Source organism: Eurytemora carolleeae, unplaced genomic scaffold (genome assembly GCF_000591075.1).
Source record: "Eurytemora carolleeae unplaced genomic scaffold, Eaff_2.0 scaffold252, whole genome shotgun sequence".
Classification (NCBI taxonomy): Eukaryota; Metazoa; Arthropoda; class Copepoda; order Calanoida; family Temoridae; genus Eurytemora; species Eurytemora carolleeae.
In genome coordinates, this window is record NW_019396306.1 from 52,527 (window position 1) to 75,840 (window position 23,314).

Genomic DNA, 23,314 nt, shown 5'->3' on the forward strand with positions numbered 1-23,314 from the left:
CAGTTTACCAACCCTGTATAATATTGTATACACTACCAGATGCAGTTTACCAACCCTGTATAATATTGTATACACTACCAGATGCAGTTTACCAACCCTGTTTAAAAGTGTTTACACTACCAGAGGAAAATATATTTAGATCCTGCCAGATCTTTGGCTGTTTTTTTTCTGTTATGAAAACATGTTTTTCAAAGCTTAAGAAAAGCAAAGTTTTACATTTACGTACCAATTCTGAAATACTGGATTTTTTATAAGTTCACAGAATTTGTAAAACTTAGTTCTAGAAAAAACTCCAGAAGATAAACCTGAAATGCTGTTGGTTGTCAGCCCCCTTCTCCGAGCACTCTATAGTAATGGTAAAGATGGCGTGGCTTCTTGAGCTTAAGGCGTTCATGTGAGTAGACCCAACACTTCGATTCTTATTCCCTGCACACACAAAACAAACTTTGATAATGTTGGATAATGATTTAAAAAGATTGTTCTTAAAATTTTATTGGGATAGAGTGAACTGAATAATTCTTTATCCTTTTTAAATTTTGTGAACACATTTAGCATTGGATGCGCTTTTATAATATATAAAGAATCTATTTTTCAAATAAAAATAAAATACAAATTACTTCAAAAACTGATTTGATCAAATGAAGAAGAAAAAATTGGAAATTGAATGCTTACCAATTGTCATAACTTTGTCCATATCATCCGCATTATTCACAACAAAAGCAGATAAATCCTTAATCATCATATTTTGAAATTTGTATATGTGAATTAACATTCATCCATGCTTCAAAAAAAAAACTAGAATCAATACAGAGGGGAAAAAATACGTTTATTAAAATTATTTCGCTTCTCTGATTACTAATTACTGATCACTGACTATTGATCACTAACCACTGTTCGTTGATCACGGACCTCTTTGACTTGTTTGCGGGTCCATGAGAAAGCTGTATTATGTACATATATTGTATATATCTATAGCACTACCTTGACGTATACCCCGACATCTGGTCTTTCCTTGACATCTAATCTCAAGCTCTGATCCTTCCCTAAGAGGTCCCTGACCTACACATCAAGTAGATCGTATATTTCAGATCAAGCATATCATCCCGAAAAATATTTGTTTGGTCAAGTATATTCAAAGTAAGAGGTCAATTTGATAAAATTTGGCGGTCAATTGGAAGAAGAAGGAGGTCAATTGGATAAAGTAGGTGGTGAAATAGGTTAGGTAGGCTGAGTAGGTAAAGGTGGTGTAGGTCAGGTGGGTGGAGTAGGTCAAAGTGGTGTATATCCGGTGGGTGAAGTAGGTCAAAGTGGTGTATATCCGGTGGGTGGAATAGGTTAGGTGAGTGGAGTAGGAAAATTCAATGTATATATTTCCTTGAGTTCAGGTACAGTCCTGTTACCCTCCATTGTAAAGGTTTTCCCTGTCCCCGTCTGCCCGTACGCGAATATTGTACCGTTGTATCCCTAGATATGTACAGTAATGTACCAAGTTATCTCTAGATATGTACAATATTGTACCAAGTTATCTCTAGATATGTACAATATTCCACCAAGTTATCTCTAGATATGTACAATATTCTACCAAGTTATCTCTAGATATGTACAATATTGTACCAAGCTATCTCTAGATATGTACAATATTGTACCAAGTTATCACTAGATATTTACAATATTGTACCAAGTTATCACTAGATATGTACAATACTGTACCAAGTTATCTCTAGATATGTACAATATTGTACCAAGTTATTTCTAGATATGTACAATATTGTACCAAGCTATCTCTAGATATGTACAGTATTGTACGGTTACATTCCTACTTGTGTACAATTCGTACAATATGTTAAAATTTTATATCGAGAGTATTGTTTATATCGAGTGCATTGCTTATATCGAGTACATTGTTTATATCAAGTAAATTGTTTGTATCGAGTACCTCGAGTATTTACCACGAGTAAATTGTTTATATCGAGTACATTGTTTACCTCGAGTACATTGTTTACAATAGATCTTGCAACCCTTGTGTACACATCAACCTGCTTTACATCTAAATAAATTAAATACATTTTTAAGTTGAAAACAAATGTTCAGTGATATCTGTAAACTTTAAGACTACACACTTCAATCGACTCCAATATTATTTATTCCTTGAACAATTTTTATACCAGAATTTTTTAAAGGTAGTGACCGGCAATGTGTAGTAATTAAACTGAGAATTTAGTTTTGTGGAGAGCTTTTTTTGAAATAATTTGAGACCTTTTGAGACTTTTTTAAGGTGCATATTTGTTCAGCAAGAGCGCAAATTCAATCTTGTTCATTTAAATGGAAAGATTTTGAGAATCGGTTTTTAAATAAATTATTCAACAACGACGACGAAAAATTTAGTAAAAATTCTACAGTAAATTAATTTTTTGTTTAGAAACAGGTTGAGAGAATAAAAATTAACTATTATCATCGAAAATAAGTAATCTTATTCAGTTATTGGTTTCTGTAATGTCTCATCTAATTAGTTAACTCTAGATATTTTTTGCATCATTTGTCGTCGTTATTTAATAAATTAAAAAATAGATTCTCTAAACGTAACCAAGTGAATAATTTTGAACTTTGACATAGCGCTCAAACTCAGAAATGATATATTATTAGAACGTTTTAATGTCTCCAATGAATTCTAAAAAAATGTCTTCACAATACTACATTCTCAGTTCAACTACCATAAATTTGCCGGTCACTCCTCCCTTTTCTCTCCCCACCCAGCTATATATATACCTGGAGGAAAGACTGTATCAAATGTAAATTGTTTGGGTGGAGCGTCTAGCGGCTGCTCTCGGCTTCCAGTCACCTCACGTCCTAATCAATCAATCAATTGTTTAATCAAAAAGTTTTCTACACAATTCATAAAAGAAATAATTAATCTGGTAAAAAAGGCAAAATAGAAAATTTATCATTGTATCTTTAAATTAATAAAAGTCTGCACTACAGCTAAAATAATGATTCAATACCAAGCGCGGGTAAACGGCGTGATTAACTATGACTATGAATAATAGTATTACCTGGGCAACGCTGGGCACTCCAACTAATTTATTATATTATTTTTGGTATGGTAAATAATTTATGAATCAATTAATCAATCAATCAATGTAATTGTTTACCTGGAGATTGTACAGTGATAGAACCATCGATAGGATTAACATGAGTAATAACCTTGTATCCAGCCTCTGTCTCCTTCACAAGAAACAGACATATCTCTGCCTTCTTCAAAAAGTATCAGTTTTGAAATTTTTCTATTCAACCAAACAAGGGAACTAATGTTTTTCCGCAAATTCAAATTTTCTAATCCATCTTTGCAACCTGACGGTGTAAATCTTTGATATTTGAAACTTAGATATTTTTATCTAAAAGAATTTATAGTTTGAAATAACAAAAGTCATTGGGTTGCAAAATATAGGGATTAGAAAATCACGGTATGTGACAAGAACTCCGTTCATTGGAAATTTTATTCTTTGCTTTAGGATCAAATCTAGTAAAGTTGTAGAGACAGACCCAATTAGTAATACCACACTTAAACATCTTTTAAATATCCCTTAATATTAGATATCAGAAAACGACTTCAAGATTAGAAAAAACAACTGCTGCAGAAGAAAGACAGCTCTTAAGATTATAAATACGACATTCTTTACTCCATCGATTAAAGGACAACCTTCAGATTAAAAGAGAATCCCTGGATAAGACTGACGAACTATTGGTAAAGAATCCCTGGATAAGACTGACGAACTATTGGTAAAGAATCCCTGGATAAGACTGACGAACTATTGGTAAAGAATCCCTGGATAAAACTGACGAACTATTGGTAAAGAATCCCTGGATAAGACTGACGAACTATTGGTAAAGAATCCCTGGATAAGACTGACGAACTATTGGTAAAGAATCCCTGGATAAGACTGATGAGCTATTGGTAAAGAATCCCTGGATAAGACTGACGAACTATTGGTAAAGAATCCCTGGATAAGACTGACGAACTAACGGTAAAGAATCCCTGGATAAGACTGACGAACTATTGGTAAAGAATCACTTTTTCAAATAACATCCAACTGTTTCAAAATGTCTAATATCTAAATGCCATGTTTCCCTGTGAGTTAAGGGGGCGAACCCTAACAACAACACGGACATTCTCCCCTCTATCCTCCATACTATTTAGCTAGATGCTTTCTTTTATCTGAGAATAATATCATCAAAATTAAATATTTTGGAAACATGAAAATCCGCGATATTTATGGAGTATGAAGAAAAAATGGCGACTTAAAAAGCAACATGAAAAAGCTAAAATAGAAGAAGCATTGTATTATTTATTATTAGCATATATTAGCCTGTCAGGGGAGGGGCTATTCAGATAATGCAACAGTAAAATAAAGAGAATATGTGCAAACAGAAAAGAAGAATATTCGAAAAAATGATTATTTGCATTAAAATGCATGTATTAATTACTACTTGCTCAAAAATTGTATTTTTAAAAATATGAAAATAAAAAATACCCAATTTGTAAAAAATTTGTAATTTTTTTTTTTTTAAGTTGTTTATTGATTTGTAGTGTAGTTTTAATACTTGCAAAGAAAATATGTTTGCTGTGTGTCTGTCTTCAACAACAACATGTTTATATTTCAATGTCTTAAGGTTAAAAAATAAAATCGGAATGATACAAATCCACCAAAAAATATGTATTTTATTTGATAATTAAAATACATTTAAAATTAATGTAGATATAATAAAAATTAATGTAAAACAAAAAAAAACATTCCGTTCACGAAACGGATGTTTATGAAAATTAACGTAAGTGCAAAAACTATTAATTTCTAATATGTTAACTAACGGGAATAGCCGTTTTTCAAAAAATAACGATTGCACAAAAAGAACGAACGGATCTGTGTTTCAAAATAACGGCGACTTTTTTTTCTGCTTAAAATGCATGAAAAAAATCAAGATAATTATAATGGTATACTGTATCAAAGTATGCTAGTATACTTATTCTAGTATCCGGTATACTATATACTGTATAATCCAATATACTGTATCCTAGTATCATGTACACTGTAGCCTGTAAACTTGTTCTAGTATCCTGTATCCTATGTCCTGAGTACTTTATCCTACTATCAATGTATCCTGTACCCTGTTTCCTGTATACTGTATCCTAGTATCCTGTATACTTTATCCTGTATCCTGTATATTATTTCAATTTGTCTGTATGTTACTTTTAGCTGTACTATGGTTCATTAGAATCATAAATATGATAAAAGAAGAGGAAAGGTTAAGCTTCTCAAAATACACAAAATTTATTTAAACCAACCTTATCATTTAACAAGACAGGATAGAAATATAAATTCCTAAATAATTTATTTCGAAAGACACTCAATTTTTCTTTAATTTGAAGAAAAAATAAACCTTTACACATAATATTGAAAACAAAAAATAGACTTTATGCCATTTTTTTTTACCCTTTTTCCTTCTTTCTTTCTTGTTTCGTTTTCTTCTTTTCATTTTTACATTTTCTTATTTTTTGTCTCAGTTAGTGTTCCCCCCTGTGCAAATTCGAGGGTAAAAGGGAGGAGGCATGCGCCCCTGGCCCCCCCCCTGGTTACGGTCCTGCAAAAAATTCTAAAAATAGGCACACACAATTCTAAAAATAGGATGAAAAATTCTTAAAATAGGATGAAAAATTCTGAAAATAGAAAGCTAATATTGTTCCTGTCTAACTTGCATATGAATACTGCATAGTCAGGTTCCTTACACATTAATCATAATTTGAATAATGTTCCTAATTTAAAATTTACATGCATAAAACTTTCTTTTTGTTCTTACTTTATGTTCCTATTATTGACTACTGTTCCTGATTCATGTACAGTATGAATGACGTTTTTTTGCGCATAGGTAATAGGTATGTTTTATTTGTACAGCTTTATGTGTTGACAGTATTGATCATTATTTCATGTTTTTACGAATTAAGTTCCTAGTTCATTCATTGCTGTTCCTAACTCTTAGTTTATTAATTTGTTTATGCATTATACAATCTTAAGTTTGAACTGCCACAGAATTTCTTCTGGAGAGTTTTTAGGCTTAGGACTATCAACCCTAGTGCATCAAGGACATCATCTCCTTGAGTCAAACCCGTCCTTAGTTTCTCAGAGTCCAGTTAAACCTTGCTCCAATCCAAACCCTGAGTCAAACCCGTCCTGCTCTTCTCCAAGTCCAATTAAATCTAGCTCCAATCCGAACCCTGATTCAAACCCGTTCCGCTCTTCTCCTAAGCCTGTTAAACCTTGCTCCACTCCTATCTCTGATGCCTTGCGTTCTGAGGTGTCGGAGGTGTTGGTGGTGTCGGAGGTGTCAGGTCTGTTGAAGATTTCTCCACCTCCTCTTCCTGCCAGTTCCTAGCTACGAGCAGAATTCATCCAAGAAAGCATCTGCCTTGGTCCCAGCTCCGGGCAGATATCCTCAAAGTGAACCAGTCATGCAGGGATTTGATGCTTAGAGTTTATCTAGGTCTCAAGCTGCCTGCTCGTCCGTGGAAGAAATGAAAACAAACCCTTCTCTTTCAGTGATTGTTCATCCTGTGAGAACCGGAGACATTTTATGCGATATTTCAACCAGTTCCCTTCGTCCTCTGGTTCCTCTTTAACTTCGTCGCAAGCTTTTTGATTAGCTTCATAGTGTCTCACCCTGGTATCAGAGCATCCAGAATATTGATCTCATCAAGGTTTGTTTGGCCGGGAATGTCCGGAGATGTTGGTTTCTGGGCAAAATCCTGTATTCCATGTCAAAAATCCAAGATTTCTACTCTTGTTCATTCTCCTGTTCCCTCTATTCCAGTTCCAACCCTGAGATTTTCTCATGTTCATATTGATATTGTTGGTCCTCTACCCTCCAGTCAAAGTTATTCTTATCTTCTCACCATGTTTGATTTGAACCACAAGATGGTTCTATCATCTCAACCTGGATATCAAGGTTTGGCGGGCCTGCAGTTCTCACATCAGACAGAGGTTCCCAGTTCACTTCTTCAATTTGGACTGGTTCTCTCATCTCCCTAGTTCTCTAGGGTTTAAGAGCTACGCCAAAGGATGCCACTGGCCTCTCAGTCTCCAAGGCTGTGTACGGTTCACCTTTAACCTTGCCTGGAGAACATGTGGATTTTCCTGAGCTGCCTCCTAATACCTTCGTGAGGAAAGTATTGCCATTGATGGTTTCGTTGCCCTTCCACCTCATCATGTTCGTCCTGTTTCTCCATCTCAGCTCCCTGCAGCCATCTTGACAGCCAATTTTGTGTTTGTTCGAGAGGATGCAGTTATACCAACTGTGGCTCCACGTTATTGTGGACCCTACCCTACCTGGTAATTGATAGTTCTTCCGCCTCCAGATTGGTTCCAAGCAGGATTCAGTTTCTGTAGATCGCCTGAAGCCTGTGTTTAGTGCTGCTCCTGTTACTCCTGCTCTACCTCCGCTTTGAGGAAGACCTGGCCGCCAACCAGTGGTGAGTTCTTCAGATTCTCCGACTTCCTCCGCCACGAATACTATAGAGTCAGGTTCCAACTCGTTCCTCAAGTTCTTCCGCCACCTGTACCTGTACGTCAAAATCTTTACAGGTCCTCAAGTGATGGAAGAGTCTGCTCCGCCTTGTCTCAGCCGTTCCTTCCGGGGGGACTACTGTGGCGGTTATGAAAGTCTTCTACCAAGAAATCCTTCGCGGCAGCTAGAAGACTAGGGGAGTTTTGGACAGCCACGATTATTTCTCCAAATATAAATCAACAATGTATATTAAAATAAAATATAAAGTTAGTTATCCTGAGACCCTCTCGTCGTTATTAAGTTGACCTCCAAATATTAAAACAAATATCTTTTTTATTGAAAATGATTGACTGCTACCATAAGGTAACTGAAAACAATCTAAAATCTATCACAACAAACCAAAAAGTGGCATATTTGATAATCCTTAAATAATGTTTATATTCCTGCCAGAAACTGCAGTACTACAGTACTGCATGCAAGAGAGGATGATACAATATTAGAGTTGGAAATCCTTTTCCTTCGTTTTTTAAATCTTTTCATAAGACCGATAATTTTAAAACTTTAGTTTTTGCATCGTTTTTGGGTCGTATTTGCATACAGTGATAACCAGAAAACTCGATTTTTAAACTCAAGGTATGACTTTAAATATTCCAAAGAACATGTGGTACAGCAATTAAGTTTCCATTAATAAGCATGAGTTAATAACTTACTTGTAAAGCTATAGCTTTGTAACAACATTAAATGCACTTAATTGCTTTAATTATTATTCTAGAGTTTTTTGGTTATCAATAAATAATTTCATAAGTTCAGAAAAACAAATATGTGTTAATAAATTATTTCTATCGAAATCTAAATTTTATAAAGATTGAATTACAGAATCTCAGAAATTTGCAAAATTGTAATAAGAAAATTCGCAATTTTCAGTTCTGTTATAATTTTTACGGAAAATTATTTTTTCAATGGTTTCAACTAAACAGCGTATACTTAATACTTTAGAATGTACTAAGAAGAAAGGAACTAGAGAATTTAAATAACTTTTCCGTAATAATTATACCAGAACTGAAAATTGCGAATTTTCTAACTACAATTTTGCAAATTTTCTGAGATTCTGTAATTCAATCTTTCTACAATTTTAGATTTCAATAGAAATAATTTATTTACACTTTTTTGTTTTTCTGAAATTTTGATTTTGAGAGAAAAAAGGTTTGTGGATTTTTTTGGGCCATTTAAGTACAAAAAAAATTATAAATTTTCAAAAAATATTGAAAAAACACCATACAGGAGAGTTGCACAAAAAAGATGAAATCTCACTACCGCCAATACCAGAGTTTGAAAATAAAAGTTGAAATTTTATATTCTCATTTTTGATTTTCAAATCTCACTTTTTATTTTTTTAATGAATCTCACTACCTTAGAACTTGACACTATATACTTTTATTTTATAAAACTGGGGCATTTTATACCTACAGGTAAACGCTACCTTTAAATTACTCACTTTCAAGCTAAGCAGAGTTCTTATCTTTAAAATGGAGTACACACGCAGCTAAGATGACAGTTCTTAGGTACGTGTGTACGAGTAATCACTCACACGCACCTAAGAAACGGTGCTTAACATATGTGGGTAAAAAATGTCACAGGAAATACAGGGAATACAGGGAATACATTAAATATATTAAATACAGAGAGGGAATACAAGGAGTACAGGAAATACAAGGAATACAGGGGAATACAGAAATACAGAAAATTTAAGGAATACACGGAAAACATGTAATACAGGAAATACAAGGATTACAGGGAACACTGGAATATAGAGAATATATGAATTACAAAAAATACAAGAAATACAGGGAATACAGTAAATAAAAGGAAAGCAGGGAATACAGTGAATACATGGAAAACAGGGAATACAGGGAATACAGGTAATACAAGGAATACATGGAATACATGTAATACAGGGAATACAAGAAATACAGGGAATACGAGGAAAACATGTAACACAAGAAATAGAGGGAATACAGATAAAACAAGAAATACAGGGATTACAGACAGTGGAAACAGTGTATACAGTGAATACAGTGAATATAGTGAATTCTGTGAATATAAGGAATTCAGGGATGTCAACCATTAACTATGATCAGTGTAAAGTCGTCTTTAACTTAGACCCCCCTCTCGGAGACACTAAAATCCAAACCAAATAATTTTTTTGTTCTCCCTGTCTGGAGTATAAACAACCTAAAACATTGTGAATCCATCCATTTTCAAAAGCTAAACAAAGAATATTTTCACATAAAGAATTAGTGACTTTCGTTAATAATTAATTGTCATTCTTTTCAGAAGTTTAAATAACGTCTTAGGACTGTCCGACGACTTAACCCTTTTATATCACAAAATAGATTGTAAGAATCTTTAAATTATAAACATTCTTTGTAACAATTTTATATGTTATTATTTATATATTTTTTTTATATGTTATTATTTATATATTTTATATGTTATTATTTATATGTTTTATATGTTATTATTTATATAATATTTTCAGGAAATATAGAGTTTTCTTCATTCTCGGTTTTGATTTGAGGGTTATACTGTTGTTTATCTGTTCATCATTGAGACTCTTGTTTCTATCCGACAACAATCTTGTATATCTATCTATGTTTCAAAGACTGTCAGAACTTGTTATAATCTTGATGAGTTGACTCTAGATCCGTAGTTTTGATTATAAATTGGAACGTTTAGATGATAAACATATAAGTTCAGATGATAAACTTCTAGGTTTAGATGAAAAACTAATTGGTTCAAGTGAAAAACAATTTTTATTCAAGATATACCTACATAGAAACCCAAAGATGAAATGGATATCACCTCATTTATCTAAATTTTGAACTTAATTGCCTAAACCTTTGAGCCTAACATCCTAACCATGGAATTTTTCATCCAAACCATGATAGATTATCACCTGAACTATGGCTTTTATCAGCTAAACCTTGAAGTTTATCCCCTGAACCATCGAGTTTTTTATTCAGACCTATATATAGTTTATCACTTGAACCTTGGAGTTTTGCAGATATAAACCTTATGAAGTGTTTCAATCAAACTATTTAGTTTTTGTTCTAAACCCCATGGTTTTTCAATAATAAGGTGTTAATAATTTAAGTCCTGGAATTATAATAAACCTTGAAGTTTCCCATTCAAACCATATGGATTTTTTTCATCTAAACCATGGTGTTTATCATTTCAACCATAGAGTATTTCATTAAAACCCTGGAGTTTTTCATCTAAACCATTGTGTTTTTATTTAAACCTTAGAATTTTTAATTTAACCATGGCTTTTTTTTCAATCAAGCCATGAAGTTTTCCATTCAAACCATGGTTTTTATCATTTAAACCATGGTGTTTATTATTTAAACCATGGAGTTTATCATTCAAATCATCGAGTTATTAATTTAGCCATGGAGTTTTTCATCTAAACCATTGTGATTATAATTTAAACCAAAGAGTTTTTAATTTAACAATGGCTTTTTTCAATGAAGCCATGGAGTTTTCCATTCAAACAATGGTTTTTATCATTTAATTCATGGTGTTTATTATTTAAACCATGAAGTTTATCATTCAAACCATGAAGTTTATCATTCAAACCATGGAGTTTTTAATTTAACAATGGAGTTTTTCCCTCACACAATGGAGTTTTCATCTAAACCATGGTGTTTATCATTTAAAATATTGAATACTATAGGGGAAGCTGGAAGCATAGATTAAAACAAAACTTCATCTTCAGCTTGGTGCACTGAAAGAGGAGTTTTACCCCTCGTGGGAATACAAGCCATGCACAACGATACCGGTATTTTACTCGACCAGATGAGAGGACTGGACTGCCATGGAAGATTCCTCTCAAGAGAGCTTTCAGGGATCACAACTCCTCATTTTGCATAAGGGGTGCAGTTATGGGTAAATTCCTTAATTCCCCTAACTGGAAAACAGTATAAAATGAAGGAACACAGGGAGAAATCCCCTATAACCTTCTTCCTACAAACCTCCGTATCTCTCTCCTACCTGCTCCACAAGTAGGGTTTCCATTTTTCCGGAAAAAATTTCCATTTTGGAAATGGAATGATCCGGAAATTTGTTGCGTAAATCGGAATTCCGGGATAATTCCGGATCAAATGGAAACCGTAAAATTCCCAGTTTCCATTTTGTAAACCAGAAATTTTAACACAATTTTAAATATAGAAAGCAATGTTAAAACATTAAAAATTAAAACTTATTAATTAATAAATACGCATTCTATTCTATAATTGTATATTCACAAATAGTTTACTATAGTTCATCATGACTATTTTACAGTTACAGTTTTCACTTTCCCCAAAATATCATTTGACAAATTATTTTTATTTTTCAAGAGGGTCATCAACTTANGATGAGATGAACCATATATATAAGAGTTTATAAAAACAAGGCTTTAAATTGGTGAATTAAAAAATAATAAATTTCGACATTTTTCCCTGCACAAATTTTTAAACCAGTTTTTAACCTTTCCTTGGGCCATTGGAGTTGCCTCACAAAGTTTGGACTCGGCCGGTTCAACTGTTTTGACGTTTATTGGATACAAACGGACAAAGAAAGAGAACCAGAAAACTCTGGAATAGAGGACGATTTTTAGACTTATGTTATGACTTTCAATAGTTCAATGAACATAAGACATGGCAATTAAGTAATTTATACTATACTGTATACAAACCCATTTTAATGTGATTTTATATGTTACTATTTAACCCTATACTATGTATTGCCTATGTTCATAGCCCAATTTTTCATGGCCAGCTCAAAGAAAAAAAAATTAGACTGATAACTTATATAGTCAGGGTGCTAGGGAGGGTAGAAAAAAATGCTTTTCAAAAATATAGATTTAGTCACAAACCTGTGTCCTGTACTCTACCTATAAATAAAAAAAAATAAAAAATTTAACAAAAAATCCTTTTAATTACTATTCATTAAAAGTCACAAAACTNCCCCCCCCCCGCCTGTTTAGGGTCAACCTATTTGCTTTGCAAAAACATCAAATAGATTTAAGGATTGATATATATATGTCATCTTCCTTTCCACAGTTTTCTGTAGATGAAATTATTTTGAGACATGGCAGTCAGGATTTATATTTCATGATAATTCACAGAGTAGTATTACTTTAACTACAGCTAAACCAGGCGCAAATTCTATTATTATTTAGATAGTATAACTTACTGGTTTTATCTTTTACATAAGTTTAAGATGTCTTTAACGTTTTCCGAAACCTTTACCTGGAAAATTCTTGAACGATTGTTCCGTAAACCAAAGTTTTCCAGAACTAAATATATTCCGTAATGTTTCATAATTTCATAACAACGTTACGGAAATTTCCGGTTTACGGGAAAAAATCGTTCCCAAAATCATTCCGGATTTCCAGAACCTTTTCCATAGTGAAAATGGAAAAAAATTCGGGATCATTTCCGTATGTAAACCGTAACCCTGAATTCTGGTGGAAACCCTATCCACAACTCGATATTAAAAGAACTATTTGGAAAGGCCTTAGTGTAAAAACAAGAAACAAGAAGCAAGAAGAAAAAAGAAATTGAACAGAAAAAAGTGGAAGAGAAATCTCTTGACAGTAGAGATGGGGGCTTAAATAAAGCAAGATAAACAAGAAAGAAGAAGAAAACTTTGAACACAAAAAATTAGAAGGGGATTTTGGCTTTTTACTATCTATTTTTTTCACCGATAGCGAATAAAGACAAATACACAGGATGGCAGATGTCCCATTGCTATTCATGTTAATTTGGGAAGCAACTTACTATTCACAATCATTAAAGTATTATTTAACATAATATCTCAAATTGCAAATTCATCTGTTCATCTCATGTTTCCTGGCACTCTCTGGATTAAAAATGTTTTATATGTTTGTGCGTCTGCGCCAATCTCATCGTCAGGCACGGCCACACATCAGGGTACACTTTCTCATTTTTATCCATTGTGTACGCGAGAATATTATATGTACAAGTATGTACTGCACCCTCCAGGAACCAGTTCTGTCAAGGTACAAACTGAAACAAGTTTAAAAATATATTTTAGTATCAGTGGAACTTTAATAGATCACGGTCGACAGTTTATCAAACTTGTCAGTGTATTTATCTCAAAATATTTTAAAGTTTCTAAGAATATTAAACATATTAAATCTTCATCATTTCAAAAAGTCGACGGGGAACAGGTTTTTGGTTTCTTTTCAAATCCCCATCATTTATTAAGCCTAAAACTTGTGTCCATGCGTCCACTTTGCTTAAATACAATCAACGAAAAACTTAATCTTGGAATTTTTAAAAGAAACTTAACAATAAGCTATGGTTTAATTCTATCTATTACAAATGTTTTCGTTTTTTATCTACAAAAAAATCTTTTTTATCTTAATACGCATTCATCATTAATATCAAACATAGTACTCATCTCTACCAGTAATGGCGACATTTAACAATCTAAATGGCATACATTTTCTATCACAGAACGTTAATTCTTTGAACCTATCAACGCGTTTTCAATTGAGTAACAATCTTAACAGATTTGACCAAAAGTTAGAATCCATCTTTTAGCAAAATTCCGGAAAAAAAGTTTAAATCTTGAAGAATTTCTGACTCCAGAGATTATGACTAGCGATTATGTGCAATCAAAAAAATTATCCAATTTAGATTCTGAGAGGGACAATGTACCAATTACACATTATGAGCTTACAAAAGCATTAGAATAAACAAAGATAGGTTCGAGTCCTGGGTTAGACGGATTTACGTACGCTATAATTAAATTTTTATGGCCTTTAATTGGACATCCTGTTACCAAAGGTTTTGAAGTTATGGTAGAAAAGGAAGAACTATATCCAAACTTAAGAACTGCTAGTATTAAACTGATTCCAAAGAATGGTGACTGTTCATTGATTAAGAACTGGCGCCCTATTAGTCTCTTATCTAACGTTTACAAGGTCTTTTCGAAAGCATTTGCCAATAGATTGAAACGCGTAATTGACTCAAACACTTCTGATTCACAAAAAGCTTACTCAAAGACAAAAGTCATACATGAAGCCTTAATGAATATTTTACAATTCATTAAAAAAGGTAAACTAGAAAACAAGCGTTTAGCTTTATTGGCGATTGACTTCAAAAAGGCCTTCGACTCGGTAACACACGAATATATTCTCGAAATCAAAAAATATTAAAAAAACACCATACAGGAGAGTTGCACATAAAAGGTACAACTTTGCACCAGGGGCCGCAAATCACACTTTTTTTTTGACTCACCCTGTATTATAAGCAACTATTATTAAGGTTTTTTAACCTCTCATTGTTAAACTTATAAAATTATGATTGAATATCCTTAAAAGGACTGTAATTGTAATTTGAAGTGACCCTTCATGCAAAGATCTTTTACCTGTTTATTTTTGCAAGGGATAAATTATTAGAAATAAACACTTTTTTAGTTAAAAAAAAAGATATCTTCTACATTTTTAACCAGATTAAGGTTTCAAATGTACCCTTGTAAATACGACATTGCTTTTTTTGCATCGAAGGTACGATTACTTAAGATAAGGCCTATATAGTCCCTTTAAAAAGTTCCTTAAAATGAGCAAACTTTACTCTTTAAAAATCCTATAATTGTTTCTCTCATCAAATAAAGTTAATTTTTCTTAATGTTTTATTTAAACTGATTATATATTTTATTCAGTTCAACCATGAACCTTAATGTGCTAACTTCGTCATAGTGGATAGGATAAGATCAAAAACGCAACCAGACAGGGGGGGGGGCCTTACCATGCTCCTTCAAGAGAGGTGATAACCCTCTTTAATCCAGTATATAAGTTGCATGATCCGCGCCGGTACAACACGTACTCTATATGCTTTCAATCGTACTGTCCACTTAGGCAACCCATTGTAGAGTTAACCCATCACGTTTTATGCAGCAAATGTAACCTGGCAAGATCACAATGAGATAGTTAAAACGAAAATCTACTGATACAAGTGAAACAGGCTGAAAATTCTGAAACATTTTTTGTAACTAAGCTTTTAGGGCGCTTCGCCCCCATCTTCTATTTCAATTCTGAAAATTTTCTCTTTGTATACAGTGAAAACCATAAAACAATGGAATATGACGACGACATTATGGCAATATTTAAGTGCATTTGATGTTGTTACAGAGCACATAGTTTTGCTTGATACTTATAAGACCATTAATTTAATTAAATGGGTCTATTAACTGCTGTGGTTCGTGCTCATTTGGCTTTTTAAAGTTTTAATTTGATTTTCAAAGTCGTCTTCCTATTCCAGAGTTTTATGGTTATCACTAAAAGTTGTATAACAAAACCCCCCAAAAAGTTGGCGGATTAAAAAAAAATTGTGGATTTTCAAATTTAATAAAAAATCGAATTTCGTTGGAGGCTAATTTTCAAAATTTTTATCATTCATTTTCTTGGGGTGATGTGAGCTCCCACACAAAATTTGGGCCCAATTGATTCAGCCGTTTTGACGTTTAATGGATACAAACAAACAGACCGACACCAAAACAAACAAGAAAAATATATATATAGAAGAATATTTTCTTTACTTTTATCCCTCTCAGTTGAAACTTGAAAACATGACAAGGAAAGTTTGCAAAAACAGGACACACTTCTAAAAGAGTTTTTTGATAACCACTTCAAACTAGATAGACCTAAATCGCAGTCATAGAACAAGGCAGGCAGTTATGCTGAAAATCTCTTTTTAAATGTTGCGCCTTTAATGAATTATAGCATATTATGGGGAGGAATCAATTTATCATCCTATAAAAGTCTGTTTTAGCCTAATATCTAATATCTAGATAAATCCTGACAGATTTATGAGATTCTTTTAAATTTTAATTCACTATATTATGTGTAGGCTACCACTCCTACTTGTTGCGAATAAAAACAAACTGGTAGATCGGCATTAGCAGAGCAAATATTACTGCTTAAAATTTTTTAATTGGTCACACTGCCTTTAGGCATTATTTAAATATAAAGTACATAATGTTATTCAAAGTAATATTACACTCTTAATGAGAAAAACATAATGAAAGGATTTCAAAGCAGTGGATCATTATAATTGTTCAATATGATATTAAGAAGGATTTCAAAAGTTAAGAACCGAGTAAAATAGGTCTCTTCTTCAATTATCCTAAAGTGCATCCCTTGAGAACCATAGCATCAGCTGGCATAATGGTACAATCTCCCAAGTAGTGAGGATGGACAAGGTTCAGACCAATATCTTCATGACGTTCAGAGATAGGATTCCACATAAACAAGTTTCTTGTAGATCTTCCTCCAGTCAAATTACTGAATCCTCCCATCTGGAAATAAACAACTCAATGATCAATCTAGAAATAAACAACTCAATGATCAATTATGCCAAGAGTGTACATATACAAACCAGGGGTTTAGGAGTGCATCCTTTTATTCACATTGAGGGAATGTCAAAAAAATCTGTTACTACATTGATCATATATATATAAAAAATGGCATTCTTCAAATAACACAATGGAGTATTACCAAAACATGTGTTAAAAAGTTTTTATTATTCTTTTATCATGTTAAATGTTGAATCAAATTCTATTTCAATGCTTAGAATAAATAAATTTTACCTCATAACTTTCATAAGGAGTTAGTGTTACAATTGTTGAGAAAAACGAGTAGTATTGAGGAGTTGCATAGCTATTCCATCCACCACTTCCATTTGCCTCATAAACAGTAAGATCAAAATATTGTGTTCGTGAGTAACCATCTCCAACTAGAACAATAATCTTGTTTCCAGTTGATCTTCGTCTGATTATGCTGCAGGCAGTTCTGTAAGCTCCCCAGTAAAGGCTTGGCATAGACGTCCAGGTATTAGTAGACACTGTGTATACATAGTTATTTGTATATCTGTTATATCCCCCTAAGTTGTAAATTTTATCATATCCTGGGTCTGGTACTGAGCAATGATCACGTGTAGCTATAGGTAAGTCTGACATTCTGATCCAGCCTTCTTTTTCAGTCCATCTGTCTACTTGTCTTAGGTCAACACCATTATAACCTGCTATTGCAAATGTTGCATCTCCATAGGTAGTTAGCTCAAAATATCCTCTAGGTATTAGCATACTTTCCATTGTTTTCCAACCAGGGGAATATTCATTGGTATCTAAATAAAAACAACTACTTTCCATACTACCTTTGTAAACATGACCACCACAGACTATTAGTTTGTAATCCACTGCTGTTACCCCAGGTCTCAATCTTCCAGGATATAGATCTGGAATCTTCTCATGACAAGTAGCTGGAAGATGAGGATCTCCTTCTCTTAACCTATCCCTGAGTAGAATGCTCCATGTTGCTGGATATATTGAACTAGATGAAGTGTGACCACCCCAGCAAACAGCAGCATATTCTCTTATTGAGACACAGTCTTGTAAAGCTTTATAGTTTTTGGACTTTTTCACAGTTGTCCAATATCCTAAACGCATTTCATTCAAAAGGTAGTAGTAATTGTCCTCAAAATTGTTTGAATCCTGGTTAAATTCAAAAACATTTTTTAAACTATTACCATATCTATTAGAATATGAGCCTAACAAAAAGGCTGAATATGGATTTAAAGTTATCATTCGCATGAAATATTGTTTTCCATTACCATACAAATTACTTGCATGATTCCAACCTTTTTGGTTTGTAAGATCGTAAAAGATAACTGCTTCTGTTCTTTGTCCTTTAACTACAAGCAACCATTTCTCTCCTGTGGTTTTGGTGATAATTCCACAAGATGGATCAATTACTGCCTGATTGCCGATTAGATTGCTGTGATGTGTCCAGATATTACTTGAGACTGTGTAATAATAAACTTGCATTTTATCTCCAACACCACATTCACGACCTCCAATCATCCATATTTTTCCATCTTCCTCATCTGCAACAGCACAATGTCTATGATTGGGAAATGGCAAATTTGCTTTAGATGTCCAAATATTTGATTGATGATTGAATTCATGTAGAGTGTTAAGACATTCGGATCCTCCTTTCCAGTAGTTATGCCCTCCTAAAATGAATAATGAGGTTCCACAACTCAACATTTCAAAATGTCTGCGCTTTTTAGGTAGGTCTGGTGCAGTTGTCCATGCTCTATTGTTAGAATTAAGATTGAATTTTTTACAGTCAATCAATGGATCTGTTGCTCCATGATAACTTCCTCCACATATGTACAGCCAGCCATCTAATTCAGCCATTCCTGGGCTGTACCTTCCCCGGATATTATCAATTTTATGGTTTGCACAAGTATATTTTTGATTAGTAAAGACAACTACTTTATCTGGATAATCTGAACTACTTCTAGTGTGACCTCCAAACCCAATTCCTATCATCTCATCCGGGTTATCCTTGCAAAAGAAGCTGCCAATAGTATTGACACAAATTTCCTCCACTGAATTTTTCTTCATATTTCTCCAATATGCCACTTGACCCCCCAGAATATTTTCTACACCTATTTTATTGATAGTCAAAGGTACCATTTCTTTATATTTAGCATTACACAAAATGTTATTACTACTGTCCGAAACTGTAAGAGTAGTATCCCCTGATGCTTCATCATAAAATATATCAAAGAAGAAAAGGTTAAATGAGCTTGATGAAAGAGTTGGTTTTTTATTTGAAATGACCAGGGGAACACAGTTCAAATTCTCACATCTCTCTATTTCTGATCCAGAATCCTTAAGAACTGCTTTGTAGGAAATTGATAAATCATCATTTGTCAAATAGAAACTAGCTTCCTTCATGGTAGCTATCTCAAATCTAAATGTGTGATGCTGTTGGTCTCCAATGCTTGATGAACTGACATTAAAGTATTTAATTCCATTTAATCCAAAGGTTTCTGAGTTGTATCCTGGAGAATTTTGGCAATTGTGCCAATCAGAGTTAATACATTCATCAATGTCTGTACATCCAGCCACAGGGTCTCCAGTAAACCCAACCTTACAAGTACAAACAAATGTTCCTGGGAAGTTCCAACAATTTGAATTTGCACCACAGTTTGCAGTTCCAGCTGAGCATTCATTGGTGTCGATACAACCACTGTGTTCGGTAAAATCTTCATAGCCAGTATTACAAGTACATGTAAAACTTCCAACTGTATTTGTGCAAACTGTGTTCCTCCCACAATATGCAAGTCCTTCAAAATGACCATTTTTAGAAGAGCATTCATTTAACTCAGTACAATATGGCTGTGCAGCTGTTGTAACACAATAGTATCCAGGTAGGCAATCCTCATTACCCTGACATCCAACTTCATTTTGCCCGCATAGGTGATAGCGCTTGTTACATGGTTTGAAACAACAATTGTCGGTGCCTGTGAATCCAAATGTTTCTGAATTTCTAACAAATATATGTCGTGGAAAATAATTAGTGTTTAGGCACAAGTCATTTCCACACTTTAAAAAGCCATGTTCGCTGTTCTTGCAATCAGCATCTGTATCACAATGGCCGCCACCTTCATCACATGGATGTTCTGGAGTGCATCGCTTCTCACAACAATCATCTTCCTCATCCCACCTTCCTCCTGCAGGTCTCCACTTCATGCAGTTGTTCTTTCCACACATTAGTACACCAGAGCAATCATTATCAGTGTTACAGTCTCCTTCTCCAATACCACATAGATTCAGTTTCCCTCTGTTGCAACAATGTTCTCCTCCTCGACAGATCTTGTCAATCAAGGGCGGAACATCAAAATCAATCATAATTTCTTTTTCTTTTTGCCCCACATCTGGATCTTCTAGATAGGTCAGAAATGCCAGGTCGCACACCTTTGTGGTATTGTCATAACTAAAAATGATATGGTGTAAGTAAGAGTTTAATTCATACTGGAACCTTATTAAATCAATTTAAGACCTGAATGCATTACAAAATGATCCGTGTATATTCTGCCAGTGATTGCAAAGAATCCCACATTTCTTGATGGTCTGAACTTTGCTGCTTTGTTTAATGTGAGAGTAGAAAGACTGCTCTGATATGTTTCTAGTGCTATTGACAAAAATTGTTACAGAGAAAATTTGATTGCAAGATTATAAAATGGTTCAAAAATTAATTTTGTGTGAATTTTTCAACAAATATTTTTGTTTTCCTCATGTAAACAACTTGAGCTTCTAAATTCCAGATGAAATATAGCAAACTTAATGCAAATAAAAGGGTGGTCCTAAAACAATGTAATTGTAAATGACAACTTTTGATTTCCAATTTGATCTATATTTTAATTTGGACACACAAACATAGAGTCATGAGAAGCTGTCAATTGAAAAAATCTTCTCTTTACCTTCTCGTAAACTTGTAATTCGAAAAAAGCCTATCAACAATCTAAACTTTAAAAAAAACATTCGTCTTCATTGTATTGATATAATCGCCTGCAAAGTTTATTGCTGCATGAATTAGTACTGTAATTAAAATTCTAATGTATGTATTTACAAAGAATAAAGCACATAATATGAAATCACACAATAAAAACACAGAATTCTACTCTACACTTTTTTTAAATGGTAAGAAATATTAAGAAAGATGTTTTAGGAGTCCTAACATATTGTTTATTAAGTATTGGTTAATTACAGATGTAATAGAGACACAATTGTAAATTATATCGACAAACTGCAGAAAGTAAAATAAATTTAATGGAAAAGTAAGTTCTTTCATATTAGAATAGCTAAACTTGTTAATTTTTATGTAAAGCCTACCATAGAATAAAAAAAAAAAATTTTAGCACAATGGGTTTATTAAATGGATGAAAATTTTGCCAACGATCATTGTCAACTTTTTAATTAATAATAAAAACAGTTGATTAAAATAAGCCATGTAACATTTGATGTGCAATGAGTTGGTGTGTTTTCGAGGATTTCAGGACTTTTAAAAGATTCCTTAAAAAGGAACGAAATGTGTTAAAACAATTGTTTTTTAATTGTAAAGTTTAATAAATGCAAACTTTAACTAAATTTTTGGTTTTGAAATGTTGGAAGTCTTTTAAAAATGAACCATTATGATAAGTAATCCTGGTATTAGTCTTAATCTAACTAACCGTTACCGAACCAGCCAGCAGAGAAAAAGTCCTAATGTATTAACTACCTATTTACCTGTTAGCTATAGATTGGCTCCCTGATAGGGAAGACAGGAAACAAAATATTTTCATCTAAAATAAAAGCTTTTAATCTGAAGTTATTTTACTAGATTTTTAGGAGGTTTCGCCTTTAGTCGTTGAAATGTTGCTCTATTAATGACAATTTTTCTTCTTAATTGTAAAACTCAAATTTCACGGATTTTTCTGATTAAATTGGTCTGTTTTTTAAACATGTAAATGTCAACATTTTTTTAGGCCAAATTTGTCCATCATAAACATTTCTTGCCGCCAAAAATGTTGGCTTTTTCGGTTTAGCCGTTTTGACACAAGCAGACATACAAGCAAAATATATATATATATAGATAATCAAAAATTATTCACAGCCTCTCAGAGGAAGTACTTTCAACTAAACAATTTGAGCACATAAATTATAAACCCCATGAAATGTTTTATGTTTTTCATACAGTGGTAGGCGATTATATCAATACAATGTAAACGACTTTTGAATTCAATTTTGATTTGAATTAAACTTTTAAATAGCATGGATACACACAATCGTATAAGTTAAGAGAATTTATCAATTAAAAAATTCTTCGTACTAAATATTTTTATTTTAAAAGTTTTGGCTACTTTTTCTTTCTATTTGTCTGATTTGCATTGATCCCATTTAGATTGTCGTTGTTCATTGTTCATGACCATTTTTTAAATTATCTTAAAAGTACCAGACATTAAATTTACAGTTAATACACACCTTGTATTACACCTGATAATCAACTAGAAGAAATTTGTACACTAACGAACTGTACTGTAAATATTTAATGATAATGTCCTTATTAATTTTTAAGGTTAATTCCAAGAACACATTGTGTTCCCTCTCCTCCTTCCTCCCCCCATCACCTTTATTTTTGGACAACGAAAGCAATTTTGACAAATATTTTAATCTTATTTACTTACCTAAATTTTCAGTCGCACCTAAGTTCTGAGTGATTGCAACTTCTAGTGGCTCAGGGGTGTGAAAATAAGCTGTACACCATAAATAATGAATGCAGTAATTGAAAATGTTTTTTTCTGACGGATTAATAAAGATGTTGAAATATTTACCCGTAATACTCCTTTATCAGTCTCAACCAGTAATCTTTCTCTTTTAAGCTTTATCCAAGGTTAATTAAACGACGATTTTATAAATCAGCTTTTCATTTTAAAATGTTTTTCTTAATGCAAACATTTGTCATTATAATAAAGAATATAAAAATTTAATAAGTTTTGTTTAGCTCATAAGCAGATTTAAGCTAATTTTATGTAATAAAATGTTTACAGGATCATTTAGAAATTGTAATTGAATTATTTTTGGATTGAGTCTTTTAAACAACTTTTTAAACCTAAATGAAGTCTCTGCTTTTGAGCATTTAGTGTTTTCAACCATCGTCTCCTTATATGACGCAACAGATAGTAGTCAAATTACCTTTAGAATATGTCTTTAATCCAGATTGGTGAAATACAGGGTTACCCTCAAAGAAAGAGATTGTAGTGACAACTCAAAACTATTAAAGTTTAATAATCTGACGACTTGATTGTGTTTTCTGCTTTAAATATAGTCTTAAAGTAAATTTTAAAGATTTATCAAAGAA

At 32.9% G+C, this 23,314-nt stretch overlaps 2 protein-coding genes across 2 annotated transcripts in view; both read right to left on the bottom strand.

The window, feature by feature from the left end:
• The window catches only part of LOC111700603 (kinesin-like protein KIF3A), a 12,344-nt gene extending 7,952 nt beyond the window's left edge, over nucleotides 1–4,392 (bottom strand). The window contains 8 exon segments of the mRNA XM_023471575.1: nucleotides 306–426; nucleotides 673–730; nucleotides 982–1,166; nucleotides 1,368–1,464; nucleotides 1,986–2,047; nucleotides 2,767–2,847; nucleotides 3,150–3,222; nucleotides 4,127–4,392. Coding sequence (XP_023327343.1) covers nucleotides 306–426; nucleotides 673–730; nucleotides 982–1,166; nucleotides 1,368–1,464; nucleotides 1,986–2,047; nucleotides 2,767–2,847; nucleotides 3,150–3,222; nucleotides 4,127–4,186 — 737 coding nt within the window. The 5' untranslated portion in view covers nucleotides 4,187–4,392.
• Nucleotides 4,393–16,092: 11,700 nt separating this feature from the next.
• LOC111700629 (uncharacterized) lies at nucleotides 16,093–21,754 on the bottom strand. The gene is made up of 5 exons (XM_023471612.1): nucleotides 21,703–21,754; nucleotides 20,709–20,780; nucleotides 20,477–20,608; nucleotides 17,212–20,410; nucleotides 16,093–16,920 (listed from the first exon to the last, which is right to left on the bottom strand). The coding sequence occupies exons 2-5, from the start codon at nucleotides 20,711–20,713 to the stop codon at nucleotides 16,744–16,746; spliced, it is 3,513 nt and encodes a 1,170-aa protein (XP_023327380.1). The 5' UTR covers nucleotides 20,714–20,780; nucleotides 21,703–21,754; the 3' UTR covers nucleotides 16,093–16,743.
• Between the last annotated feature and the right edge of the window lie 1,560 nt (nucleotides 21,755–23,314).